The sequence below is a fragment of the Peromyscus maniculatus genome, chromosome 1, assembly GCF_049852395.1.
Source record: "Peromyscus maniculatus bairdii isolate BWxNUB_F1_BW_parent chromosome 1, HU_Pman_BW_mat_3.1, whole genome shotgun sequence".
Lineage (NCBI taxonomy): Eukaryota > Metazoa > Chordata > Mammalia > Rodentia > Cricetidae > Peromyscus > Peromyscus maniculatus.
The window spans coordinates 51,231,512-51,255,093 of NC_134852.1; the positions used below are offsets into that span (position 1 = coordinate 51,231,512).

A 23,582-nucleotide genomic window follows, 5' to 3' on the forward strand; every position below is an offset into this window, starting at 1 on the left:
GCACTGATATCAAACAACTTTTATAGGGATAAAACAAGAAGTACCAAAATGATAATGATTATAATTGACATTATGTCAATGCCAGTTAAGTTGATTATCCCTTCATCTAATTGTTCCATTTCAAACTATTCAGTGTGGAACTATACAGAGACCTAACTCCATGCATTGTAACATTTCCCATTTTTAATGTAGGGACGAAAACCTCCTCTCTCTCTTTTTTTTTTAAGTAATTCCCATCTTTATGAATTCCCAGGTGGCCAGGTGGTGGTGGCATACACCTTTAAACCAAGCACTCGGGAGGCAGAGGCAGGCTGACCTTTGGGAGTTGGAAGCCAGCCTGGTCTACAGAATGAGTTCCAGGACAGCCAAGGCTACATAGAGAAACATTGTCTCAAAAAACTGAAAAAAAAAAAAAAAGAATTCCCAGATGTCTCACCAGGTCTGCTGATGATGATAGTGAAGTGTGAGGCTGGCTGTTGTTGTGTAGCATGCCTGGGTGGAGAATACAGGCAGTGGTGGTGCACAGCCTGGCTGAGGACAGCTGCAACTACTCACAAGTAGTTATAAACTGAGAGTATGTGGTGGTTGCAACAACAATAGAAGCTAGAGCAGGTATCAATGTGACTCACCTAAGTGTGGCAGCAGCCTGAGGAGGGAGTCCAGGGGAAGCCCACAACCCATGGGGGAAAAAGAGAGCCAAGGAGCCAGCTGTCTGAAAAGTGGGCATAGGAACATGTAGAAGCAGCACATGTGACCGGCAGGAAGTGAGAGCACAGAGCTGCCTGAAGGCAGAGCCAGCTGGTGGTGGGTGGCTAACTCCAGTGGCATTTGGAGCCCAGGCACCTATGGAGTTTAGGGCCTATGGAGCTTGTGTGGCAGCTGGAGACTGTTGTAGAGAGGCTGCAACAGGAAAATCCCAGACTCACTCAGAGAGCTTGGAGCAAGGAAGGAAAAGCCAGCCATCTCTGGTGGCCGCAGCTGTGGCTATGTGGCTATGGCTACCAGTGGTGACTGCAGCTCCTGGCAGTGGCTGCTGGCATGGCTGCAGCAGCTGCAAAACCAGGGATGAGTGGCTATCTCGTGCTTTCATGCCCCATGTTGGGTGCCAGATGAAGCATTAATCTAATTAATCTTTATCAATAAAAATTCGGGAGTCAGTTATGAGGGCTAGAACCTAAAAAATCAGAGAAGCAGAGAAGATACCAGTTACCTCCTCTCTCTCCAGTTTCTCAACCCAAAAAGGCTGAGATCTTCTCCCAGCCTTACCTTACTGCTTCCTGTCTCCTATCTGTCTTCAGTCTTCCAAAACTCTATAGTTAATTTTGGTCAGCTAGTGCCTCTGACTCCAAACAAGCTTTATTATCAGAATATGATCAAAATATCACACATCAAACTGTCATAAGAAAACCCACACTGAACCAGAAAGTAAAGATATTTGTGTCAAATATAGGAAAGACTGAAGGAAATCCGACTCTTTCAGGTTCATAGAGAAAAGAAGCTGTGGGTTATAGAAAAACAGAAATTGTTCAGAATCTATCCATTGTACAACCTTCACTCTCTATCAAAGAAATTAGACCAGAGAGAGATCTGGTGTAAGAACTATAGCAGCATTCAGTAAGGGTTATCCTGCTAGACATCATATTAGTAATCAAGCAACCTGAAGAACATAGGCATTATGTGCCATCTTTCTTTGCAATTATATTGAATTCTATAAAACAAGTATTTAAAATATGTATTTTTTATAGCACTAGCTTGCATTTTCAGTTCTAGATAGAAGCATTTTTAATGGACATGTGAGGATATTTAGTCTTTTGGTGGATTTAGCAAATGTAAAATGTTGAAACTCAAAGCTGGAGAAAATAATAATAAAAATTTTAGTCTTTAGTAAAAACCATTTTGCATATAAAATTTGCATCAAGTAAGTCTTGTTTAATAGATTCATTTAATTATGTATATCAGTCTGTGTGTGGATGGGTTTGTGCACCCACATACAGTACCCCGTACCCATGGAGGCTAGAAGAGGGTGTCTGACAGATCTGTTGGAGCTGGAATTACAGGTGGTTGTGAGCTGCCACATGGGTACTGGGAACTGAACTTAGGTCCTCCAGAAGATCAGCAAGTGCTCTTAAGCACTGAGCCATCTCTCCAACTCTATCACTGTTTCTTGCACTATTTTTCTTGAACTAATTTTAGCCACAATATAGTCTTTCAAGACTGGAAAACCTAGGAAAAACATGGCCTAGTCTCTGCTAAGAATGTCATTCTTTTGGTGAAAATATGTTAAAGTATATTTCCAATGGATGTTATGAGCACATTTCAAGAAAAGTAATTTGAGCATCATTTCTGTATTCTGTATATTGCTGTGGGATGGACTCTAATAACCACTCAGTGTAAAGAACTTCAGTGATACTCCAGAATCATTGGGAGCGCTTGCTATACATTGCTAAGCTCCAACCCAAGAGTTTGTGTTTCAGTTGGTTTGAGGTAAGCCCAAGAATGTTCGTATTTCATAAGCACTGATGTCTTGTTAGGTGGAACCAGGGCCAAGAGCTCTTCATTTGCTTTATGTGTCCCCTGAGTGTCACACACCCCTTCAGTGTTTAGAGTGAAGGAACACAGAAGTGTGAGGTAAGGGACACTTGTTTCCCAATGCAGCAGATTCGTGTATTGCTTCTCATGATGCTGTTTACTCACTCCTAAAATGCCCTCCACTGCCCTGTTGACAGACCACACAACTGTGTCAGTTATCAATGGTGATTTTTAAGGTGACTCTATTGATATATGGAACCTTAAATTCTTGGTCATATAAAAAGGAAAACTAAGCCAGTTCTTCAAAAGTTGAAGAAAGCCCAGGTACCTCAGAAAGACTGGCACTGTTCCCACAGCTGCTCCAGCCAAGCTGCGCCATCTCCAAGGCAAATACCATGCCTTTCTGGTTGAATAATACCTCAGTCCATGGTCACAAAGAACTTAAAAAATTCACACCTCGGGCTGGAGAGATGGCTCAGAGGTCAAGAGCCCTGGCAGCTCTTCCAGAGGTTCTGAGTTCAATTCCCAGCAACCACATGGTGGCTCACAACCATCTATAATGAAAGCTGGTGCCCTCTTCTGGTGTGCAGAGACATATGCAGACAGAATACTTTATACATAATAAATAAATAAATCTTTAAAAAATGCACACCTCAACTAAGGTATTTCCACACCCTCTAATTCAGTATTTGTCATCAAACTTCTCCATCAGGTAATAATTAAGAGCTTGCAAGGTGCTTCAACATGAGGGAAATTCATAGCCAGGCCCAAAAGGCTTTCAACATCAACCTAAAGCTACCATGTCAGACTAATGGAAGGCAGTCACTATATGAATATTGTGTTGTGGCCCCTTGGGACAGTGTCAAGCTAATGTACATGATTGTTGAGAAATATGTGGGTGTACTCTATGAAAGCTGCTTAAAGAATTATAAGGAACTCAAAGAACAGCTATCAGATGGCATACACTGCGTGGTAAGTAGAAAGGCTCCAGTGGAGTGAAGAAGAAGGTGTTCTACCAGGTAGGGCCCCACAGTCCACTAATAAAGAGCTGGGTGAAATCAAAAGTGAGGTGCAGAAGTCAGTGATCAAACTGAGCCTGACTCCACATATCCTTCCTCTCACAGCAGCTAAGGTATTATATCAGCATGGGATTCTGGCTTAGCACATGTGGTGGTTTGAATAGGAATAGGTTTGAATAGCCCCCACAGACTCATGGTTTTGAATGCTTGGGTAATAGGAAGTGGCACTGTGTGGCCTTGTTGAAGGAAGTGTCACTGTGGAGGTGGGTTTAGAGGTCTTATATATGCTTAAGCCATGTCCAGTGTGATAGTTCACTTCCTGTTGTCTGTGGATCAAGATGCAGAACCTTTAAGATGTAGAACTTTGAGCTCCTTCTCCAGCACCATGTCTGCCTACATGCTGCCCATGTTTTCCATCATGATGATAATGCATTAAACCTCTGAACTGTAAGCTGTCATCCTAATTAAATATTCTCCTTTATAAAAGTTGCCATAGTCTGGGCTGGAGAGATGGCTCAGAGGTTAAGAGCACTGACTGTTCTTCCAGGGGTCCTGAGTTCAATTCCCAGCAACCACATGGTGGCTCACAACCATCTGTAATGAGATTTGGCGCCCTCTTCTGTATACTTAATAAATAAATAAATCTTTAAAAAAAAAAGTTGCCATAGTCATGGTGTCTATTCACAGCAATACAGCACTAAGACAGCACACTTTTCAATTAGGTAAAAGTGAAATCCTACCACTGAATGCAGCTTCAAACTATAAAACCAAGCTCACTGTCTCCCATATGTTTGGACACACATAACATTTTACAGGAAAAGTCAGACAGATGCGGCTGGTCTAGTTTTTAAGCCATACAGAGGGACACTAACACTGTCAACAAATGGTGAGAAGTTCCTGAAATATGTGAACATGTCATTCTCAAAACTGTCTGCAGTGGGATGGTCCTTCTGTATGCTGTGAATGTGTGTTGCTTTCATTGGTTGATAATAAAGCTGTTTTGGCCTATGGAAAGGCAGGATAAGGTTAGGCAAAACAATCAAATGGAGAACTTGGAGGAAGAGGGGTGGAGTTGAGCCCACCCGCCCAAGAAGCAAGATGCCAGAGGACCAGTAAAGCCATGGTATGTGGCAATACACAGATTAATAGAAATGGGTTAATTTAAATGTAAGAGCTAGTTATTAATAAGCCTGAGCTATCGGCCAAGCATTTATAATTAATATAAGGCTCTGTGTAGTAAGTTGGGAAGCAGCTGCTGGGTATTTGGGACTGGGCAGTAAGGACAGATTCAGATGTAAAAAAAACTCTAAATAAGTTACAGTGTGTTTAAAAATATACATAGGCTTGGGAAAGAGAAGAAGAATAGAGACAGCCATAGATTTAAAAATAATAAAGTAATGTCCTTAAAAAGAGAAGAGTAATAAAAATATGATAAGCCATATAAGGATGAATAATACAGAGTCTGAATTCTAAATTATTGTGTTTTCTTTGGATTTTTTTGTCTGTTAATGGGTGAATGATAACCGCTGAGAGACTTTTGATTGTAAAAGCTACTAAATTAAACCAACATATATATTTTAAAAATATATTGACTCTAAAATTTAAGTCAAAAGGCATGCCACTTTGGGGGAGAGGTTGTGTTTTTTGTTTCCACAGGAAATGAGAGGCTGTGGATTCATTCTGAGTTAAGGAAAATCAGATGGCTGGGCAGTGGTGGCACACGCCTTTAATTCCAACTCTCAGGAGGCAGAGCCAGGCAGATCTCTATGACTTTGAGGCCAGCCTGGTCTACAGAGCAAGCTCCAGGACAGGCACCAAAACTACACAGAGAAACCTTACCTCGACAAACCAACAAAGAAAAAGAAAAAAGAAAAAGAAAAAGAAAAATCAGGTGTGATCAAGGAAGACCCCCTGAAAAATCTCCAGTGGAAACCAATGACCCAGGTGATCCAGCATCCAAAACAACTTCCAGGCTGCTGACTGAGATTATCCAACATCACAAAATACTACAGCTAAGACTTAACAATTTTCCTGTTTTTTTTCAGGGTCCCTCAAAGATTACCAGCACCCCCAATCAGCAGGAAGTAGTTTAGAAAACTACACCCACATTCCCAAAATATTGGTTATAAATGTTTGTTTTCATTTAAGGGGGGATTGGCTACAAATTGTTATCGGTCATAGTTAATCTCTTTCTAAAAGAAGAAAGGGGAATATGATATAGAAATGATGGGGGAAAGGGTAGATTATTATGATGAGAAAAAGGTAGATTATTGAATGTACTTTAATCCAAAACCAACTGTTAATCTTACATATTTTACATTGGTATTGATTTTTAGTTTATTGATACAAATTTAAAGTTATTTCTGTTATATTGCATGTCTATTTCTACACTTGTTTAAGGTACTTGCAGCTCAATTAAAAATGTAATGTATAATTAAAAAATACAGATTAATAGTCATCTACAATAGTCAAACTTACAGTCATGTTATGTATGTTTTCAAGGTCATATACAGATATATTTAGATAGATGTTTTTCAAACACTTACTTCAAAGACCTAGAGAATATGGCATTTAAAATATTTTAATAACATAAGGCTTTTTATGACAGTGAGACATGTCTATTCCTGGCAGCACCGATCTACTTCGGAGAAGATGATGGGGATTGAAGAAACGCCATATGGAGTTTGCTTTTGTTATGACAAAAGTTAGCCATGTGGGCAAAGAAACTGCCCTTGCCCAAACTGCTGACAGTTACTGTCCAAATTTGACAGCAGGACACAAGAAAAGTGACTGCCAAACTTTGCCAAGACAAGGTTAGACAGTCCTTCAAAATTTCCTGCTTCTGAGAAAAGTCTGTCAGATATACTAGGCCTATGGATACCCCATACTTAGAGAAACCTTGGGTGACTGTCCAGGCAGCCAGGTGTTTCTATCATTTCTCACATTTTTTGGAAGTCGCTTGCCTGCACTTCCTGCTTACTCAGGTGATATTATTTCCTCAGGTATTTGATGGAATTGAAGACTAGATAGTTATAGTTTTCCTTATTTATGATAAAAGGTAAATTAGATATGAAACTTTAGACTCAGCAAGATAGAAAATTCAGTGTTTTCTTTGATTTTGTCAAGTACAAATAGACTAGATATTGTAATTATAATTATTGCTTGATAACTTTTTTTGTAATTTTACTATGTTAAATTAGAAACCTTCCTTTTTGATTAGACAGAAAGGGGGAAATGCTGTGGGATGGTCCTTCTGTAAGCTGTGAATGTGTTGCTCTCATTGGGTGTTTTGGCCTATGGCAAGGCAGGATAAGGTTAGGCAGAACAATCAAACTGAGAATTTGGAAGAAGCCGGTGGAGTTGAGAGAGGTGAGCTAGCCACCCAAGAAGCAAGATGCCAGAGGACCAGTAAAGCCATGGCATGTGGCAATACATAGATTAATAGAAATGGGTTAATTTAAATGTAAGAGCTAGTTATTAATAAGCCTGAGCTATTGGCCAAGCATTTATAATTATGGTATTTGGGACTGGGTGGTTGGGACAGAAAACTCTGCCTTCGTTTACAACTGTCTTCCTCTTATGCTACTTCATGGCCCTCTCTCTCAAGCCAAGGGTAAGAGGTTGAATCACAGGTAATGCTTTCCAATCACACACCCTGCAGCTCCAACAAATTAGAATTTTAATGAGTTATTTACTTTGGCTTCAAGTTTTTAGAAGTATATTTGTATGGCTGTATTGTACAGTACAGCCCTGTAGTCAATACTGTTTCCTGTTCATAACTGCTAAACATATGTACTGTGCATGCATGTATTTAACACACTAACTCACAATGTACTTGAGTCCATTACATTTAAAAAGCATAATTATCATTATTAGAAAGAACAGTAAGTATAAATATATTAACATATGTATAATTAGTATGGTGTGTTTAAATAGAAAAAGCTTAGCTATTGAATGGCTGATGAAAAGGTTTAGTTACCAGAGGTGCATAAGAATAGAGTCTAAGCTGGGTGGTGGTGGTGAAGGTCTTAAATCCCAGCCTGGTTTATAGAGCAAATTTCAGGACAGTCAGGGATACACAGACAAACCCTCTCTCTCTCAAAAAAAAAAAAAAAAAAAAAAAAGAATACAGCCTCAGTTTTCCCTGGCAACAGAGGTTCAGTACTGAAATTGGTGAACTGTAAATTCTAAGACTAGAACTATCACAAATAAGAATTCACTACATGTGGGAGCCCACAACTGACTCAGTTTCCCAGTTTGAATCTGAAGTCTATTCTGAGTCAATAGAGTTCAAGCTTGCTTGCTCCAGGTCTTTGAGAAAGACCTAATTAGCCCACAGAGTCTCCTTGAAGGGCTGTGAGAAGGTCCTGATTAGCCCATGGGAAGGAACACACTATCTAGTAGATGCAGGCTGCTGATGCCAGCCGGAGGTACATTGAGATAGAAAATGAAACTGCCTGCTCCTTGACGCAAGGTAGGATAGATAGTGGTTGAATGCCTGTGCTGTGCATTGTTCTACCTCTGTCCTTCAAAACTGTGTATAAACTGGCTGTGAAATAAACTCGGGGCCGTGCGGCGCTGACCGGCAGACCTCTCGACTCTTTTCTGTCCTCTTCATTGTCTCTTCAATCCGCACGCCTCTACCCAGCTACCCAGCTGACTGCTGGCCGGCTCTGACAACTACAAATATAAAGATGTATGTATATGAGTATTTATGACTCAGGCCTTTCTATTTGTCACACTACCTGCACTTCTCAAGGACAAAAATCAGGGTTTACTTATAATAAATGTTGGCAAGGTGGCCAGTGAGATGGCTCATTGGTAAAGGCACTGGCCACCCTAGTAGGACAGCCCAAGTTCAATTTCCTGGCAACTATCATCTGACTTCCACATGTGTACAGTGGCACACACCAACAAAAGGAAACAAAACAAAACAAACAAAACTAGCTCCTATAATCAAAACCATTGAAAAAAAAATGTTTGGGGGACGGAAAAGAATCTGATCAAAATATATTGTATGGAAAAGTTTTTATTAAAAAAGAAAAAGAAATGCTGGAATAGTGCTCCTAATGGTGCAGCTCTCTGGGGGTGTGAAAACACATGGGGGTGAGGTCTTTTAGATCTCTCACGCTACCATGACAATTTCACTGCTTCCTAGGGAAATCAGAGAGGTCATGCATACATTTTTTTTCACCTTTGCTCATTTGTCTCCTCCTTTTTCCTTGCTGCTTTAAAATACCCAAGTTAGGTTTGCTGTATAAATAAAAGGATGATTGCTGCTGACATTTACCTAAATGCCTAGCAAAACTGGGTTTTACTCCAGACAATTCTCAGATATTGTGCAAAGCTTAGGCTGGGCTGATTTTTAATACATAATTCTTTAGATGACAAATGATGATGTACCACAAAAAGCCGTTATAGGGATGACAATCGTGTCTCTTCAGTATGAATTTCCAGAAACTAAATTATTTCTCTGGCCATACGATTTCCCCTGATAGTGACATTGAAAAGTGTTTTGCTAGCATGTGCTATTCAGGTGTGGATGGAGGTGGACACAACTAAAAGATTGTCCTGTATCTTTTAAACCCTGCTATGGATCTTTCGGTGCTGAAGGAAGGAAGAATTATGGCTGAAGGCTTTTCCACATTCACTGCACTCAAAGGGCTTCTCTCCTGTGTGAGTTCTCATGTGTCTAATTAAGGCAAAAGTGTCATAAAAAGCCTTCTCACATACTGTGCATTCGAAGGGTTTCTCTCCTGTATGGATCCTACTATGCCGAAGAAAATTTGCAGGTTGAGTGAAGGCTTTCCCACATTCTCTGCAGACATAAGGCTTCTCTCCAGTGTGAATTCTCATGTGCCGGATGAAGGAAGAACTATAGTAAAAGGCTTTGGCACATTCTTTGCATTCCAAGGGTTTCACTGCACTGTGAGTTCTAGTGTGTCGGATGAAAACTGAGTGGTGGGTGAAGGCCTTTCCACATTCGCTGCATTCATAGGGCTTCTCCCCAGTGTGAAGCCTCATGTGTTGAATCAGAGAAGAGGTGTCACAAAAGGCCCTTCCACATTCTTTGCACCCAAAGGGTTTTTCCCCCGTGTGTGTCCTCTTATGCCTGATAAAAGTGGAGCGCTGGGTGAAGGCCTTTCCACACTCACTGCACACGTACGGCTTCTCTCCAGTGTGGATTCTCATGTGCTGAGTGAAGGCTGCATTGACACAAAAAGCTTTCCCACATTCTTGGCACACAAAGGGCTTTTCCCCCGTGTGAGTCATGCTGTGGTGGAGAAATGTGGAGTGGTGAGTGAACGCTTTGCCACAGTCTTTGCACTCGTAGGGCTTCTCTCCAGTATGGGTTCTCTTATGCTTTACAAAAGTGGAGGAGTGAGTAAAGGCCTTTCCACACTGGCTGCACTCATACAGCTTCTTCCCAGTGTGAATCCTCGTGTGCTGAGCAAACGAAGAGCTGTAGTGAAAAGCTTTCCCGCAGTCTTTGCACAGGAACGGCTTTTCTGTAGAGTGGGTCGTCTTGTGCTGGAGGAAAGTGGAGCGATGGGAGAAGGTTTTCCCGCATTCTGGGCACTCATAGGGTCTATCTCCAGTGTGGATCCGCTGGTGCTCAGTGAGGTGGGAACTGCGTCTGAAGGCCTTCCCACAGTCGATGCACTTATGCAGTTTCTTCCCGCTGTGAATCCTCATATGCTGAATAAAGTCAGCCATGTGATGACAGATTTTCCCACACTCACTGCACTCATGAGGCTTTATTCCAGCATGAATCTGCTGATGCCATACTAAGGTCCAATTATTCCTAAACACTTTCCCACAATCTTTACATTGATAAAGACTCCCTACATCAATCACAGGCTCTTTTTCGGGTCTTTGGGGATTATGTTCGTGGGCAGAGTCTCGTGGAGTAGCTTGTGCCTGTAAGACTCGTAAACAGAGACCATCATCTGTCTCCAAAGCATCATGTTTATGACTCAGCTTTCCAGGGCATGTCTCCTTGGAAGAGTCTGTTCTCCTTGTGTTCCCACCTGGCATTTCTGACCATGTTTCTTTATCCTTGGTCTGCCCTAACTTGGAGTCCTCTGAGGATCTCTGTGGTAGTAGTTCTCGGAAATAGAAAGTCAGCTGAGCAGTGGGTTTTGAGGCATCATCAGATTTTGCTTCTTCATCTAAAGGAAATCCAACAAGAACAGGTGTCTATTTATTAGTAAACAGAACCAAACAAACACTAGTATAGCAGAAGATGAAAATATTGCCTCTGAAGGTTATTATTGCATTCACTTATGTCTTAAAACCATGTTTATAAGTTCTTTTTCATTCACTCATGCTTGGGCTCTTAATGTCTTTCAGTGGAAACCTAGGAGGAAAAGCTGGGATAGAGGAGAGAGAACCATGAGCCCAGAGGTCACTCCAAACTCCAGAATGGGGGAGGTAGGCAAAGCAATGGGTACAATGTGTACAGTCAATGTGGTATAAGGAAGTATCATGATGCTATGACAACAGAGAGAAGCTGTGCCTAATTCGGCCTGGATGGATGGCCAAAAGAGATCAGCAGAGGATATGCAGAAAAACTGGTATAGGATCCTATTTCTAAGGGAGAATAAGAGTTACCAAGTAGAAGAACTGAGGGATGGGATTGGGGGGGACAGACAGACACTGTAGTTAGTGAGGACAAAGTACAAAGGTTTGACAGAATCCTGAATACCAAGAAAACGTGAAGGTGAGAATTATGGAAATGAGGAAGTAGACAGGGAGAGACAGAGAACACACATTGTCAGGATTCTGGCACATGCAAGAGTGAAGGTGAGTGCAAGGGTGAGAAGCACAGACATGCCAGGTCTGCTATAGTGAATTATGTGAACAGAACAACACAGAGCCAATAGCATCTATATGAATCTTGACATTAGGAACAACAGTAAGGATCTGTAGGAAAAGAGGTTAAAAATACAATGTTAAATCTCCCAGAACTCATCTATAAATGCCATTTATATATATATATAAAATTCCACCTCCCCCACCAGTGTAGCTATCATCCAAGCTACAAACAAAAGAAAATGCTCACAAGGAGACAGACGGTCAATACACTGCGGCTGAGATGTGAATCAGCGCCAACACTACGGAGATCAGACTGGAGTTTTCTCAAAAACACTGCGAACAGGACTGACGCACGATCCGGCTACACCACTCCTGGCTTTACCCAAAGGTGTCTAAGTCAGCAGAGCAGAGACAAACACCTGCACAACCACCGCTGCATCACTATTGACACGGCTAAGTTGTCTGAGCAAGGGCAGAGTGTGAGGTGGGTGTGGAGCCAGGGGACCACAGGAGAGTGCTCCATGGTCTCACCAGCTGACACCCACCAGGCTGTGGCATCAGCACAGCTGCCCCTTGGTGCCCCACAGCCACTCTCAGCCACCTACCTGTGCATGTGCATTGGGAGAGGCCACTCTGCCCTGCCCACACTCCCTGCCGATGCTCCTGGAGGTAGATCAGCTCTGGCTTGGGAACACGATGCCCTGGCATGAGAAAAACACAAAGCAGCATTTATAGGTAAGGACAGGATTAAAAACTCATGTTTACAGGAGTGCATAGCTCACTGCCAGAAACCAGGGAGGGAGCTACAACCCCTGCCTTGGAAGGCGTTTTCTGCCGATCTGAGTCAGAAGCATTCCACCTGCCTGGGGAGCACACTTCCCTAGCACGGCCTGCTTTCAAACCCAAATAAAATCAAAAGACATTTTTGGCCATAAGCACCCAGCACTTGGGTTCCAAAGGTCCCCTGTAATTGTGGTGTTCAAGGCAGGCTTACTGTTCCAGTTGGACCTGCCTCATCCGGTACCCCTACCAGGGTCAGCCTGAGGACCCCGAGCAGCAGGGAATATGGCAGGAGAACTGGGGTGGACGCTGGCCGTGCAGGAGCCAGTGGCGCCTCTGGGCATCTAAGTAGGTGGAGTCATACACCTGGCTTACAGGATGGACATGTTTCCAAATGTGAAGGCTTACAGAGAGAAGCTGAGTAGCCATGGGAAAGTCACTGGAAAATCCCACACGGCAGACAGAACACAGTCGGCATTCACTGGGCAAAGGTTGCTGACAGCTGCCACATGCCTTGCGTGGAGCTTAGTGGTGGGACCATGGGGGCGGAGCACTGAACCTCCCTTCACTGAGCTCCCTGTCCTCAGGGACTCTGCTTTGCTGGTTCCCACATCCAGGGTGCTGTTCCTGGTATACTTCCTCCAACTAGGCACAAACCAAGAGAGTTCACCCCACTGTGGACAGCAGGCTGCAGAGCCCCCAACCTTCTGAACGTCTGGGGAGAGGGAGACGTGGTGGGCTCCCACTCCTGCCACTCTGCAGGACGGGAAAGTGGTTTAGGTGGAAGACACTGGGTTCGAGTGTTATGTAGACTCTGTAGCACGGGGATGGTCCAAGATCTGTTCCGGGCCCAGCCTAGACATTGGCTCACTTGCTGTGCAGGTGTTACTAAAAGGCTACACTAAAAATGAAACCATCCGAACAATGGCATGAAGTTGACAAGCTCATAATCCCCACTCAAGGCTGGGCCTGGGAGGGGATTTCTTTTCTGCATGAGTGGAAGGCTCAACAATAGGCTGCCACTTTGCCCAGGCCTTGGGATGTATGTGTCAGTAATGGAGGCGGCAGGAACTAAAGAAGTCACTTAGGTGAGGCTGTGCTGCTTCGAGACACCAAAGGTGCCGGGGACAAACATCTTATTGCCTGTCTGAAGAATCCTTGTCTTTTCTGGGGGGCGGGCAGAGGATATCCTGTATGTCTTGAACTCGCTACACAGCCACGCTGCCTTTGGGCTTTTGCTCCTTGTGCCTTGGCCTCTCGTTTGCTTGGATCACAGCTGGATCAACCTCTTGGGAGAGCCCCACCCGGTGGGCCCTGCTGGCTGGGCTGTGACGCCATCTTCCTCCTACAGAGGGTACAATGAAGGCAGCTTTAAGCTCTGCACGCAGAAGAGAAATGGATCCTTACCCAGTGAGACCAGAAGCCCACAGGTCTCCATCATCACCTCCTGGTACAGTGTCCTCTGAGCCAGGTCCAGATGTCCCCATTCCTCCACAGTGAAGGTCACGGCCACATCTTCAAATGAAAGCAAGGCCTAGGATAATAAACAGAGGTGGTTGGGTGGCTGTGTAGATCACATGCAAGACTGGACAGCCTGTTCCCTCATTATGAGCAAGAATGCAGAGGCGAAGCCAGAACTGCAGACCTTCTCCTAAGGACCTGGCCTGGCACCCAGGCTCCAGATGGAGGTGCCTTTGACAGATTCCGAAGGGATGGGAGAGAGAAGCCTCCTGTGTGGGAAGGCTCTGGAGAAGGAAACAAAACAATGTGTGATGGTGAACACCCTATGGTGAGCTGTGATGTTAGAAGAGCTGGGCTTAGGGAGCCGGGGCTGAGGACACTGTAATTCAAACAGTGATCACCACCTCAGCTGCTGAGCTTCACCAGTTTGCACGGCCTGACTAGAGCCCATCATAGCTGAGTAATCAGGACAGTCGGGCCACACACAGAGAAACCTTGTCACAAACAAACAAACAAACAAACAAACAAACGGTAACCAAAGGCAAGGCTGATGTTTGCTGCTCCAGTCGGTGGTGTGAACCTGGGAAAGCAGGGCCTAAAACTCGTGTGACAGCCAGCTTTATTCGGAGCATCAGACAACTTATACTCTGAGGGTTAAGACGAGTCAGTCACCTGAGTAAAATGTGCAGTCACAAGGACAGGCTGCACGTGGCAAAAACATGTCTTTCCACAGAAGCACGTGAACAACAGCTGAAGTCAACTCACTCCTGTCTGCTACACCTGGGAGGGGCATGAAGACACATTCCAAGGACAAGTCTGTGTTTGGAAGAAACTGAGGTCACAAGACTCTTGTTTCCTTGGCGTTGTCTCACAAGCACTCAGAATTCTCTTCACATGACTCCATTCTTGGACCGTGTTCCAACAGGCTGGGAAGACGGCTGTGGGTGAAGGGCTTGTGTCATAAGGGCAGGATTTCGGATTCCAGTGCCCATGTATATGCTGGGTGGCAGAGGATCTCCAGAGCAAGATGGCCAGCTTGATGAGCCAGAAAGTGAGCTCTGTATTCAACGGGGAGACACTGCCTCAATTAATCAATTAATCAGGTGCACAGCAGTTGATGCCAGACATCAGCCTAAGGTATCACAGACCCACGTACACAGGCAGGGCTGGATCAAGCTCTTAGAGAGCCTCCCATGCTGGTGGGCCCTGCTGGCTGGACTGTGAAGACATCTCACTCATCCTGCTGAGCTGGTTCACTTCCCTCCTGTGGGGAAGCAACTGCCCGAATGACAGAGATGGGAGGGACTCCATTTCTCCCATAATAATCCCTGGCGGAGGAGACACCAAGAAACCAAACACGAGAATGTCAGATCACAGAAGCTGGAACTGCAGGAAGATGCCCAGACACACAGACAGACAGACAGACAGACAGTCAGACACACACACACACACACACACACACACACACACACACACACACACCTGCTTCTTCTGCCTTCTGAGGGCTGGGATTAAAGGCGTGAGTCACCATGTGTGCCGGCCAGAGTCATTTTGGAAGAGGGAGCCTCAATTGAGGAAACCCCTCCATAGGATCGGCATCTACACAAGCCTGTGGGGCAGTTTCTTGATGGATGACTTATGCAGAAGGGCCCAACCTACTGTGGGTGGTGCTACCTCTGGGCAGGTGGTCCTAAGGTGTATAGGAAACCAAACTGAGCGAGCCAATAAGCAGCCCTCCTCCATAGCTTCTGCATCAGTTCCTACCTCCAGTTTCCTGCCTTAAGTTCCTGCCCTGACTTCCCTGGATTGATGGACTACAAGCTACAAGATAAAATAAACCCCTTCCTCCCCAAGTTACTTTTGGTCATGGTGTTTTACCATGGCAATAGAAGCCCCAAGACACCAGGCCTGGCTCACACTGTTTTGTTTGGTTTTAATGAGCCATTATTCACACAGTTCTCTAAGATTACTTATATATCTGGTAACTAAGTGACCAAGGACAATGGCCACCATGGCTCTATGAACATGGGTAGCAACCTGGAGCATGATGTCTATCTTGGGCAAGGATGCAGCATAGGTAAGCATTTGCCAGCCACAATCTCACCTTCCTTAGAAACATGTGCGCAACTTATGAAAGCCCATGACCCCCAAGGTCCTCTTGTGTTTCCTTGAAAAAAGCTTTTTCCATGAGGAACCTCAGCCTGGAAGGATCCCTGGAGCCTCCATCATTTCCACGCTTAGAGTGAAAACCTTGCAAAGGGTCCTTTGGGTGTCACTCATAGGCTTCCCTACCTACTGTGGGTTCCTGGCTGAGACAGGTTCCTGTCTACTTGTGAAGCACACTGGTAACGAGGTCCTTTCAGGGCCAGCCTTCAAGTCCTCTTTCAGGGGTCAATCAAGGCGCTACAACAAGCGATATCTAAAGGATCTGAGCGCGAAGGAATGAATCTGCTCACACCAAATGTCTTTACTCTCTCTATTCTTCCTTGTTGTTCTTCATGTACTACAAGGGGCCCAGCTTATACACACTTACCATCAGCAATTCTTTGGCAATGCAAAGCACAAGGCTTGAGTTTCTCAGGGTCATAAAGAAGAGAGAAGATTTTCACACAGGGCAATACCTGTCAGCTTCTTTTATGGCACAAGGTAGGAGTGGTTAGTGGAAGTTTCCTCATGAGGTCAACAAGAGAGTAAATCAACAAAGGAATCTAAGAGGGAATCCATGTGCTTAACTACATTCCTAAGCATGGCTAGATAATAAGCTACCGGTCTATAATCAGTCTAGAGTCACAAATAAGGTAAAAACTGCCTTTCCCCCTGCTCTGCTTCTATCCAAGCAGCATGAGCACCGCTTTCCCAGTGGGTGGAGGGAGTGTCCGGTAACTAGGCAACCTATGTAAGCAACAGAGGAATACTTACAGTGTCTGGTCCACTATAGTACTTTCACCAACTGTCAGTTAGCCTTAAAGAAGCTTTCAGATCTAAAGATTACACCTTTTGCCTTAAGCGGTTAGAACAAGGGGAGGATCTAAGCCTATTTTGCACAAGAAAGGGAACCTGTACCTCTCTGCCATTCTGGTTATAGCAGCATTATCTCAGCGGGTCAGTGGGGAGATTATCATCCTCCAAGACCCAGCAAATGGTTGATTACTTTTCCTGTTATCACAAGCAGTAAATCTCTAAGCTAAAATCTCATATTAATAAACCGAGGTGAAGGTAAGTACGAGGAGTGAAGAATTCATTTAAAGTTAGTGAGAGGTTAGTTTGGGTCATCATCTCTCTTATCTGCTGGCAGGGCTAGCTTATTCCCTATCTATCTGAGGGCTGTGAATCAACAAATCCAGACTTGTAATTCTTTGTCCTTAGGTGTCTGTAAAAGTCTCAATTGAGATTCTTTTGCCTGGACACTAACACTGACCAAACACCTGCCAATAAAGATAACTGCAGGAGGGCAGACCTCTAAGTTTATACTGGAAAACGGAACAAAGACCTGGTTGTGAGAAACCAAGGTTTTAACTGTGTGACTGCCTTCACACATAGCTGAGGGAGGTCACTCAGATGCACCAATGCATAGGGAAATCATGCCCAATAAATGTAACAGATGGGAAGAGCTATGGCTTCTACAGCAAGAACAGCTATCTATCCAAAAGACAGTAATTCCAAAACGCCTTGTATGATGGGTTCCTCTGACGGAATTCATGTTTCTGGTCGGTTGGCCTCCTAAATGACAGTTGAACTCTCACTGCATAATCCTGTGGCATGCAGCACACTGAGAAATGTCAGGGACAAGGACAGAATCTCTAGTCAGTGGAAAAATACAGACGCCCGATAAGACAGGGAACTAGATCAGCTTATAGTCAGGTTGCCTAGCAACAGGACATTGAGTCAGAGCCCTTGACCCTCACCCTGTAAACATCCTATACAAACATCCTGTTAGCTTGCCCCACCTTATGCAGATGGCAGCTTCTTGCTCCCCCCACCCTGCAGGAACTATATAAACCTTTCTGGAAGAGAAATAAAGTTGCACCTTGATCAGAATCCAGACTTGGTGTGTTTTCCTTTGTATCTCCTGTCCCTACATTCTCTCCTTAGGGTGGTCAAGAACCCGTTGTAGCCCTGCAGGCGGGGCAGGGAAAGAGCAAAGCAGCACACATTCAAGGGGCAGCTTGGAAGTAGATCTGAGGACTGCTGCAGCAATTTCCTGCAAGACATAATACTCCACCCTGCAGGGAAGCTCCCTATGCTCAGGAAGTAGACAACTCAAGGGTTTCAGGTTGTCCCCAAAACTGACCAGATTCACTATACCCCTTGTGGTAGTTTGAATGTAACTGGCCCCCATAAACTCCTAGGGAGTGGCACTATTAGGAAGTGTGACTTTGTTGGAGGAAGTGTGTCACTGTGGAAGCAGGCTTTGAGGTCTCATATATACTCAGTGTTTCAGACCATTTCCTGTTGCCTGTTGGCTCAAGATGTAGCTCCTTCTCTACTCTCAGCTCCTTCTCCAGCACCGTGTCTGCCTGCATGCCACCATGTCCTGCCATGATGATAACTGACTAAACCTCTGAAACTGCAAGACACCTAATCAAATATTTTCCTTTATAAGAGTTGCCATGACCATGATGTTTCTTCACAGCAACTGAAACCCTAACTAAGTCACCCTTGTCTCCTCAAGCATATGTAGGTTGTAAGGCCTATCAAGAGACACCAACTGTTGAGCTACCTTGGAAGAGGCTCAGACCATAACAACGTCTGAAAGAGCTGCACTCCAAACTGTTGAGATGCCTGCAGGTAGTGCAGCATGCTCTAGATTTCCAGCTTTTGTGATCTGTCACCATGCTAGAGTGGGCTGTGGTGATACAGCTGTCTGCAGTCATTGGGCCCCAGTAAAGAACCACTGCCAATATTCCTGTAAATAACTTCAATAAAACTCATTGGTTCACTAGATTGGACTTTGGTTGTAGGGAAAAGGGGCTGGCTAAAGAAACCCACCCTGACCCTGGAGCCCAGAACTAGGGAAAGATGGCTCAGATCAGGGCAGAAAGAAACACAGTTTGGCTCAGATCAGAGTCATCTCTGCCCCTGGCCAACTGACCTGTGAAACCAACCAATCACAGACCAGGAAAGTAGACCCTGGCCCTGAAGTCAAGAACCAGGGAAAGAAATACAGCCTGGGTTTAGGACCTGAGCCAGAGAAATGAACACTTTATCTCCAAACCCAGAACCAAAGAAACATGCCCTAACTCTGAAACCAGTACCAAAGAAACACTCTTGGTTCCTAGAATCCGAGTCAGTGAAAGAAATATGCCTGGTCTTAGAATTAGTATCAAAAAACCAAGAAAAGTCAATGAAATAAACACAGTTTGGCTCTGAAATCAGGGCCATCTCTGCCCCTAGCCCACGAAATAGACCAATCCCTAGGCAGAAAAAACAAAACAAAACAAACTAACCAATCCCTGGTTGACTCCACCCCCAAGACATTCTATATAAACCACCCTGCCTGGTCAGTTGTGGGCTGTTCTCTCCACCCTGGTAGATGCAGCTACTCTTCTGGACTCCTCTCTCCCAAATAAATCTCTTTCTCAAAAGTTTTGTGTGTGAAGATCTTCATTCACTGGCGCAGAGACGTCCCTCAGTGGAAAGAGCAAGGGAGAGCTGAAAAAGTAACACTTTGCTCCAGATTGCTACATTTCTTCAGGGGGTTCCCCTTTTGCAGAGAGAAGCAAAAGAAGTAACATCTTAGGCTAGAGAAGCAGAGCTCTGCTAGGAAGCCCCCTTAAGTGGGGGGCCTGAGCAAAGCTCAGCTGTAGTGGCTCTCCAGGAGAGGAGCAGGATTGCTTTATCGTGGGGTGCGGGGAGACCATCCCCCATCACACCAGGTATAGCCTGACTCCGGAACAGTCAGGATACCCTTCCATGCTGAACTATCATAGCAGCTCCAGGCCTGACTCTCCCGAGCAGTCAGGATACCCTTCCCTGCTGAACTGTCCTAACAGCTCCAGGCCTGACTCTCCCGAGCAGTCAGAATAACTTCTCGAAGCAGCCCTCCAGCTGTCAACTGTTCTAAGCGGCTACCTCGCCCTCCAGGGCTGCTGTCTCATTGCAGCTCCAGCGGTTGCCTGACTCCCCCAGTGGTCAGGATACCTCTCCCCCAGAGTTGCAAAACCCACATTTTGGTGCCAAAATCTGTGGGACCAAACCCACAGAGTTGCAACAAGTTTACTTACATTGGTACTATCTTTAATTTGGTGTGTTGCCAGTTCCCTATGTGGGGTGAAGACATTTGTTCACATCTCCCCAGGAACAGTGTCACACACCAGGGTCAAAGTGACAAAAGAGGGTAAACAAGCTTGAGGCGTTTTAGCCAGCATGGACTGAAGACTGCAACCATGGGGGGAAGGTTGAGATCCAGTCTGAGGCTGACAGACGCCTGGGAGGGCAGGGTCTCACTCACTAACCACTTACTAAATACATAACACAAAGTCCACCCTTTGTGGGAGCGTACATTCCAGGGTTGGGGACAGACCTGCAATAAGATGTTAGCAGTCAGTTGGGGACCGAGCACGGTGACAGAGCATTTGCCTTAAGTGTATGAGACTCGGGTTTGATCCCCCGCACTGGAACAACAGAGTTCGGGTATCAATATACGTATTGAAGGAAGTCAGATAATTCTAAGGGTTCTGAAAACCAAAGGGGGTGAAATGAGGGCAGTTGAGAGAAACTTTAGATGAAGCGATTAGGGGAGGACTCTCTGAAATGACCCTGGAACTGAGTCGGGACAGAATTACAGGACACTGCAGGGACTTGGGGAGGGAAAGACACTTGCTCATCCCTCTGGAGTCTGGCTGCAGCTCCTCCCCGGCCAGGATCAGGAACGTAACACAGGGCTGGAGAGACAGCTCAGTGGCTAAGACCATGTGTTACTCTTGCTGAGGACCCAGGTTCAATTCCCATCATCTGAAGGGGGAAAAAATCAGTAGCCCCTTTGAGCATTGGTCCCCATCTCAAGGTATCTCTTGACTGGTGACTGAACTCATGTGGAAATAGGGCTGGAATAATAAATCTAAATGTATATCCTGAACCCAGTAAAACAGGATATAGGGAGTAAAAAATGTATGTCTCTATAGATGCCCTACATCCTGTCAGCCATTAGTAATTGCACGCTTATAGTTCAGCCGATAACTTCAAAGAACTACCTCACCCCAGCTCCCTTGTCCAATCCTAGGACACTAAGACATGTAACCCACCGCTTGTAAACTTTTTCCTATATAAATCCCTTGTAATAAGTGCTCGGGGCTTTCTTCCTTTACTTGCTATAACGAAGTGTCAGATGAGGTCCCTGCCTGGGCTTGGCTTGAATAAAGAAACCTTTTGTCTTTGCATCAGAAATCGGCTCCTTGGTGGTCTTGGGGGACTCAAAATGTGGGCATAACACATCCACCTGGCAGCTGTCTGTAACTCCAGTTTCAGGGGGTCTGATGCCCACTTCTGGCCTGCATGGGTACCAGGTATACATATGGTGCACATAAAAACATTCACACACATAAAATGAAATAAATACGTTTTTAAAAAGAATGTGGCATTATTAACATCTGCTGTGGAGGCTGCTGGCAGCCGGCACTCCTTCTGTGTAGAGGTATTTTCACGTTACGGGAACATGCCAGGCTGAGGCCAGAACATGTGTGACCTCGGACAGGGCCTCCCTCTTCCCCCTCCACACTCTGCCCAAGATTCTCAAACATATCAGCTAATTCTGTTTACAGTAAAGCTGGCCCACTTCCCTTGACCGTGTGAGCCAGATTGTCACCCGATGGACTATAGTCCTGTCGGGTACCCCTCAGGAAGCAGCCACCATCTTATTTAAGTTTCTTAGCAACCCTTTGATGATAGTAATTTAAATCCCACCAAAATCCTGAATGACTTTTGTAAAAAACAACTGCACCTTTCTCTCAGAGAAGCCCACAACCATGCTTTCTGGTGTGTCTGATCTTTGTGAAGACCCTCTCCTCCCCTCTTAAGACCCTATTAAAATGCTTTCATTAAACCCCAACTCAGTTTCAAACCCGACTAACCCTAAAATTCTTTTCAGCATTGAAGCTGCGGGTCCTGGCATGGCATGAGTTTGAGGTCCCCAAAGGTCCAAGGGAATTCCTCAGACTGCTGGGGGGGGGGGCAGCAGAGAGCTGTGCCTTCTGTGCCTGTGCCCCACAAATGCTGACAGAGCAAGGCTGGAATGGACCGATACCGCAGGCCAGGTGAGGAAAAGTGAGGTTGTCTAGCTGTGGACTCCAGAAATGTGTCAGCAGTTAAAATGCATGGCGGATAACTGAGAGGAAAGAAGTTCAGAGCCGCAAAATCCACGGAAATGCTGGGTAGGCCTAGGGATTCGTTTATAAGTCTAGCTTCAAAAGAAGGAAACAGTTGAGCCAGAGCAAGCTAGCTAGCAAGCCTGGCCATATCCACAAGCTCTAGGTTTGATTGAGAGATCAACACCTTTGGAAGGGTATTTGGAAGAAGACTCCTGATATTAAACTTAAGCTTGAGTATTCATGCCCACAAAAGTGTACCTGCACTTTCATACACGTGTAGCAGCGCGCGCGCGCGCGCACACACACACACACACACACACACACACACACACACACACACACACACGAAAACGGAAAAAGTAGTCCTAAAAGTGATCAGGCCCATGCTGACAGTGAACAGAGTGACATGCTGTAAAGTAACTGTGGGTCTACTGTGTATGTGCATCCCCAAAGCACCGTCATTATCGAGTATTTTAACGGATTTGCTTTGCAGTACAAGTTCAAATGTGTTAAAAGGAAGACAGATTCAGTGCTGTTCGGGGGCAAGCCAAATTCGCTGTGAAGATAAACCCAGTCCCTTTGCCTGCCAGCAAAACAGCAATCAGAGACACCCTGCTGGCTGCAGGGATGCCACCGAAGCCGCCCACAGAGTGATGCTGTCTGGGTGCTGCTGAGCACAGGCCACACACGTACCGGGTCCAGTTCTCTCAGGAGGGAATTACTATAGACATTCCGTTTCAGAACCAGGGAAGGGACGCCAAGGGCAGCGAAACGCTGGCCCCAAGGTTAGAGCCCGACACGGGAGCCTCCTGAGGACCCCGCTGCTTCCAGATCCCAGGGCACCGACGCGGGAAGGGCTGGAGTTCTAGGATCCAGTACCCAGAGCAGGGACCCGCCACTCACCAGTGCGGGCGTCGCCATGGGGATCACGGGTGGTGAGGCCCCGAAAGCGTGCGGCGGGCAGCGGTGCTAGGCTGCGAAGGAGCGCGCGCCTCACGCGGAAGGTGAAAGTGGATCCTCTGTCCTCGGGGTCCTCCTCGGTCGCCCCTCTCGATTCTCAGGAGCCCGCTCCTTCCCAGAACCGTGAACCGCTGGGAAGGGGCGGGCCCGGGAACCCAGAATGACACTCGGAGACCGAACGTCGGAAGTCCCGCCCCCGTGGTCCCCAAGAACGCCTACTCCGCAGTGCGTCATTTCCCAGACCGCGGCTTTGCTTTCTGGGAAATGGAGTGTTTTCTTTTTAATCCGCATCCCAGCGGCACTGGGAGCGCACTGTTCTCTGTAAGACAGGGTGCTTTGTGAAATGTGTGTGTAGAAGGGTCATTCCTAACACTTGGTAGTCTTCTCTCCGGCTGTCCTTGGATTGTCTCCCTTTGTGTTTGTCTCCATGTCCTAAGACACCCCTCACCCCTTTGGGTCAATACCAATGACTTCATTTAAACTTGAATATTCTCTGTAAAGACCATCCACAAAAAAATGACCACCTTCTACTGAGTGTTGACTTCAACATCACAGGAAACATGTGTTTTAGGGGAACGTAGTTTAATATGGAACACCTTTGATCATTCCCTCTTCTAAGGGTAGACATGGCTATTTGGGTCCACACTAGCTCACAGGAATGTGCTTGATTCCGATATTTTATCCATTCTGGGGCTTTTGGACCACAGCT

At 45.5% G+C, this 23,582-nt stretch overlaps 1 protein-coding gene across 3 annotated transcripts; it reads right to left on the reverse strand.

Annotated features, from left to right (window-relative positions):
- Nucleotides 1–8,559: 8,559 nt before the first annotated feature.
- Znf599 (zinc finger protein 599) lies at nt 8,560–23,080 on the reverse strand. Of its 3 annotated transcripts, none has more exons than XM_016003541.3 (4): nt 22,817–23,080; nt 13,554–13,680; nt 11,972–12,067; nt 8,560–10,720 (listed from the first exon to the last, which is right to left on the reverse strand). In XM_016003541.3, the coding sequence occupies exons 1-4, from the start codon at nt 22,832–22,834 to the stop codon at nt 9,129–9,131; spliced, it is 1,833 nt and encodes a 610-aa protein (XP_015859027.1). In that variant the 5' UTR covers nt 22,835–23,080; the 3' UTR covers nt 8,560–9,128. The 3 variants fall into 3 exon arrangements, with proteins under 3 accessions (XP_015859027.1, XP_042124179.1, XP_076403066.1); XM_042268245.2 differs by lacking the exon at nt 22,817–23,080 and adding an exon at nt 14,280–15,583; XM_076546951.1 differs by lacking the exon at nt 22,817–23,080 and adding an exon at nt 14,280–15,581 and having other exon boundaries at nt 11,972–13,491; nt 13,591–13,680.
- Between the last annotated feature and the right edge of the window lie 502 nt (nt 23,081–23,582).

Bases quoted from the DNA above. Each gene is read 5' to 3' on its own strand.
- Znf599 (XM_016003541.3), bottom strand. The intron at 12,068-13,553 runs GTAAGGATCCAT...TTCTCATGCCAG, and splicing joins TGGGCTTCTGGTCTCACTGG to GGCATCGTGTTCCCAAGCCA. The intron at 10,721-11,971 runs GTAGGTGGCTGA...GATTTCCTTTAG, and splicing joins CTCCCAATGCACATGCACAG to ATGAAGAAGCAAAATCTGAT.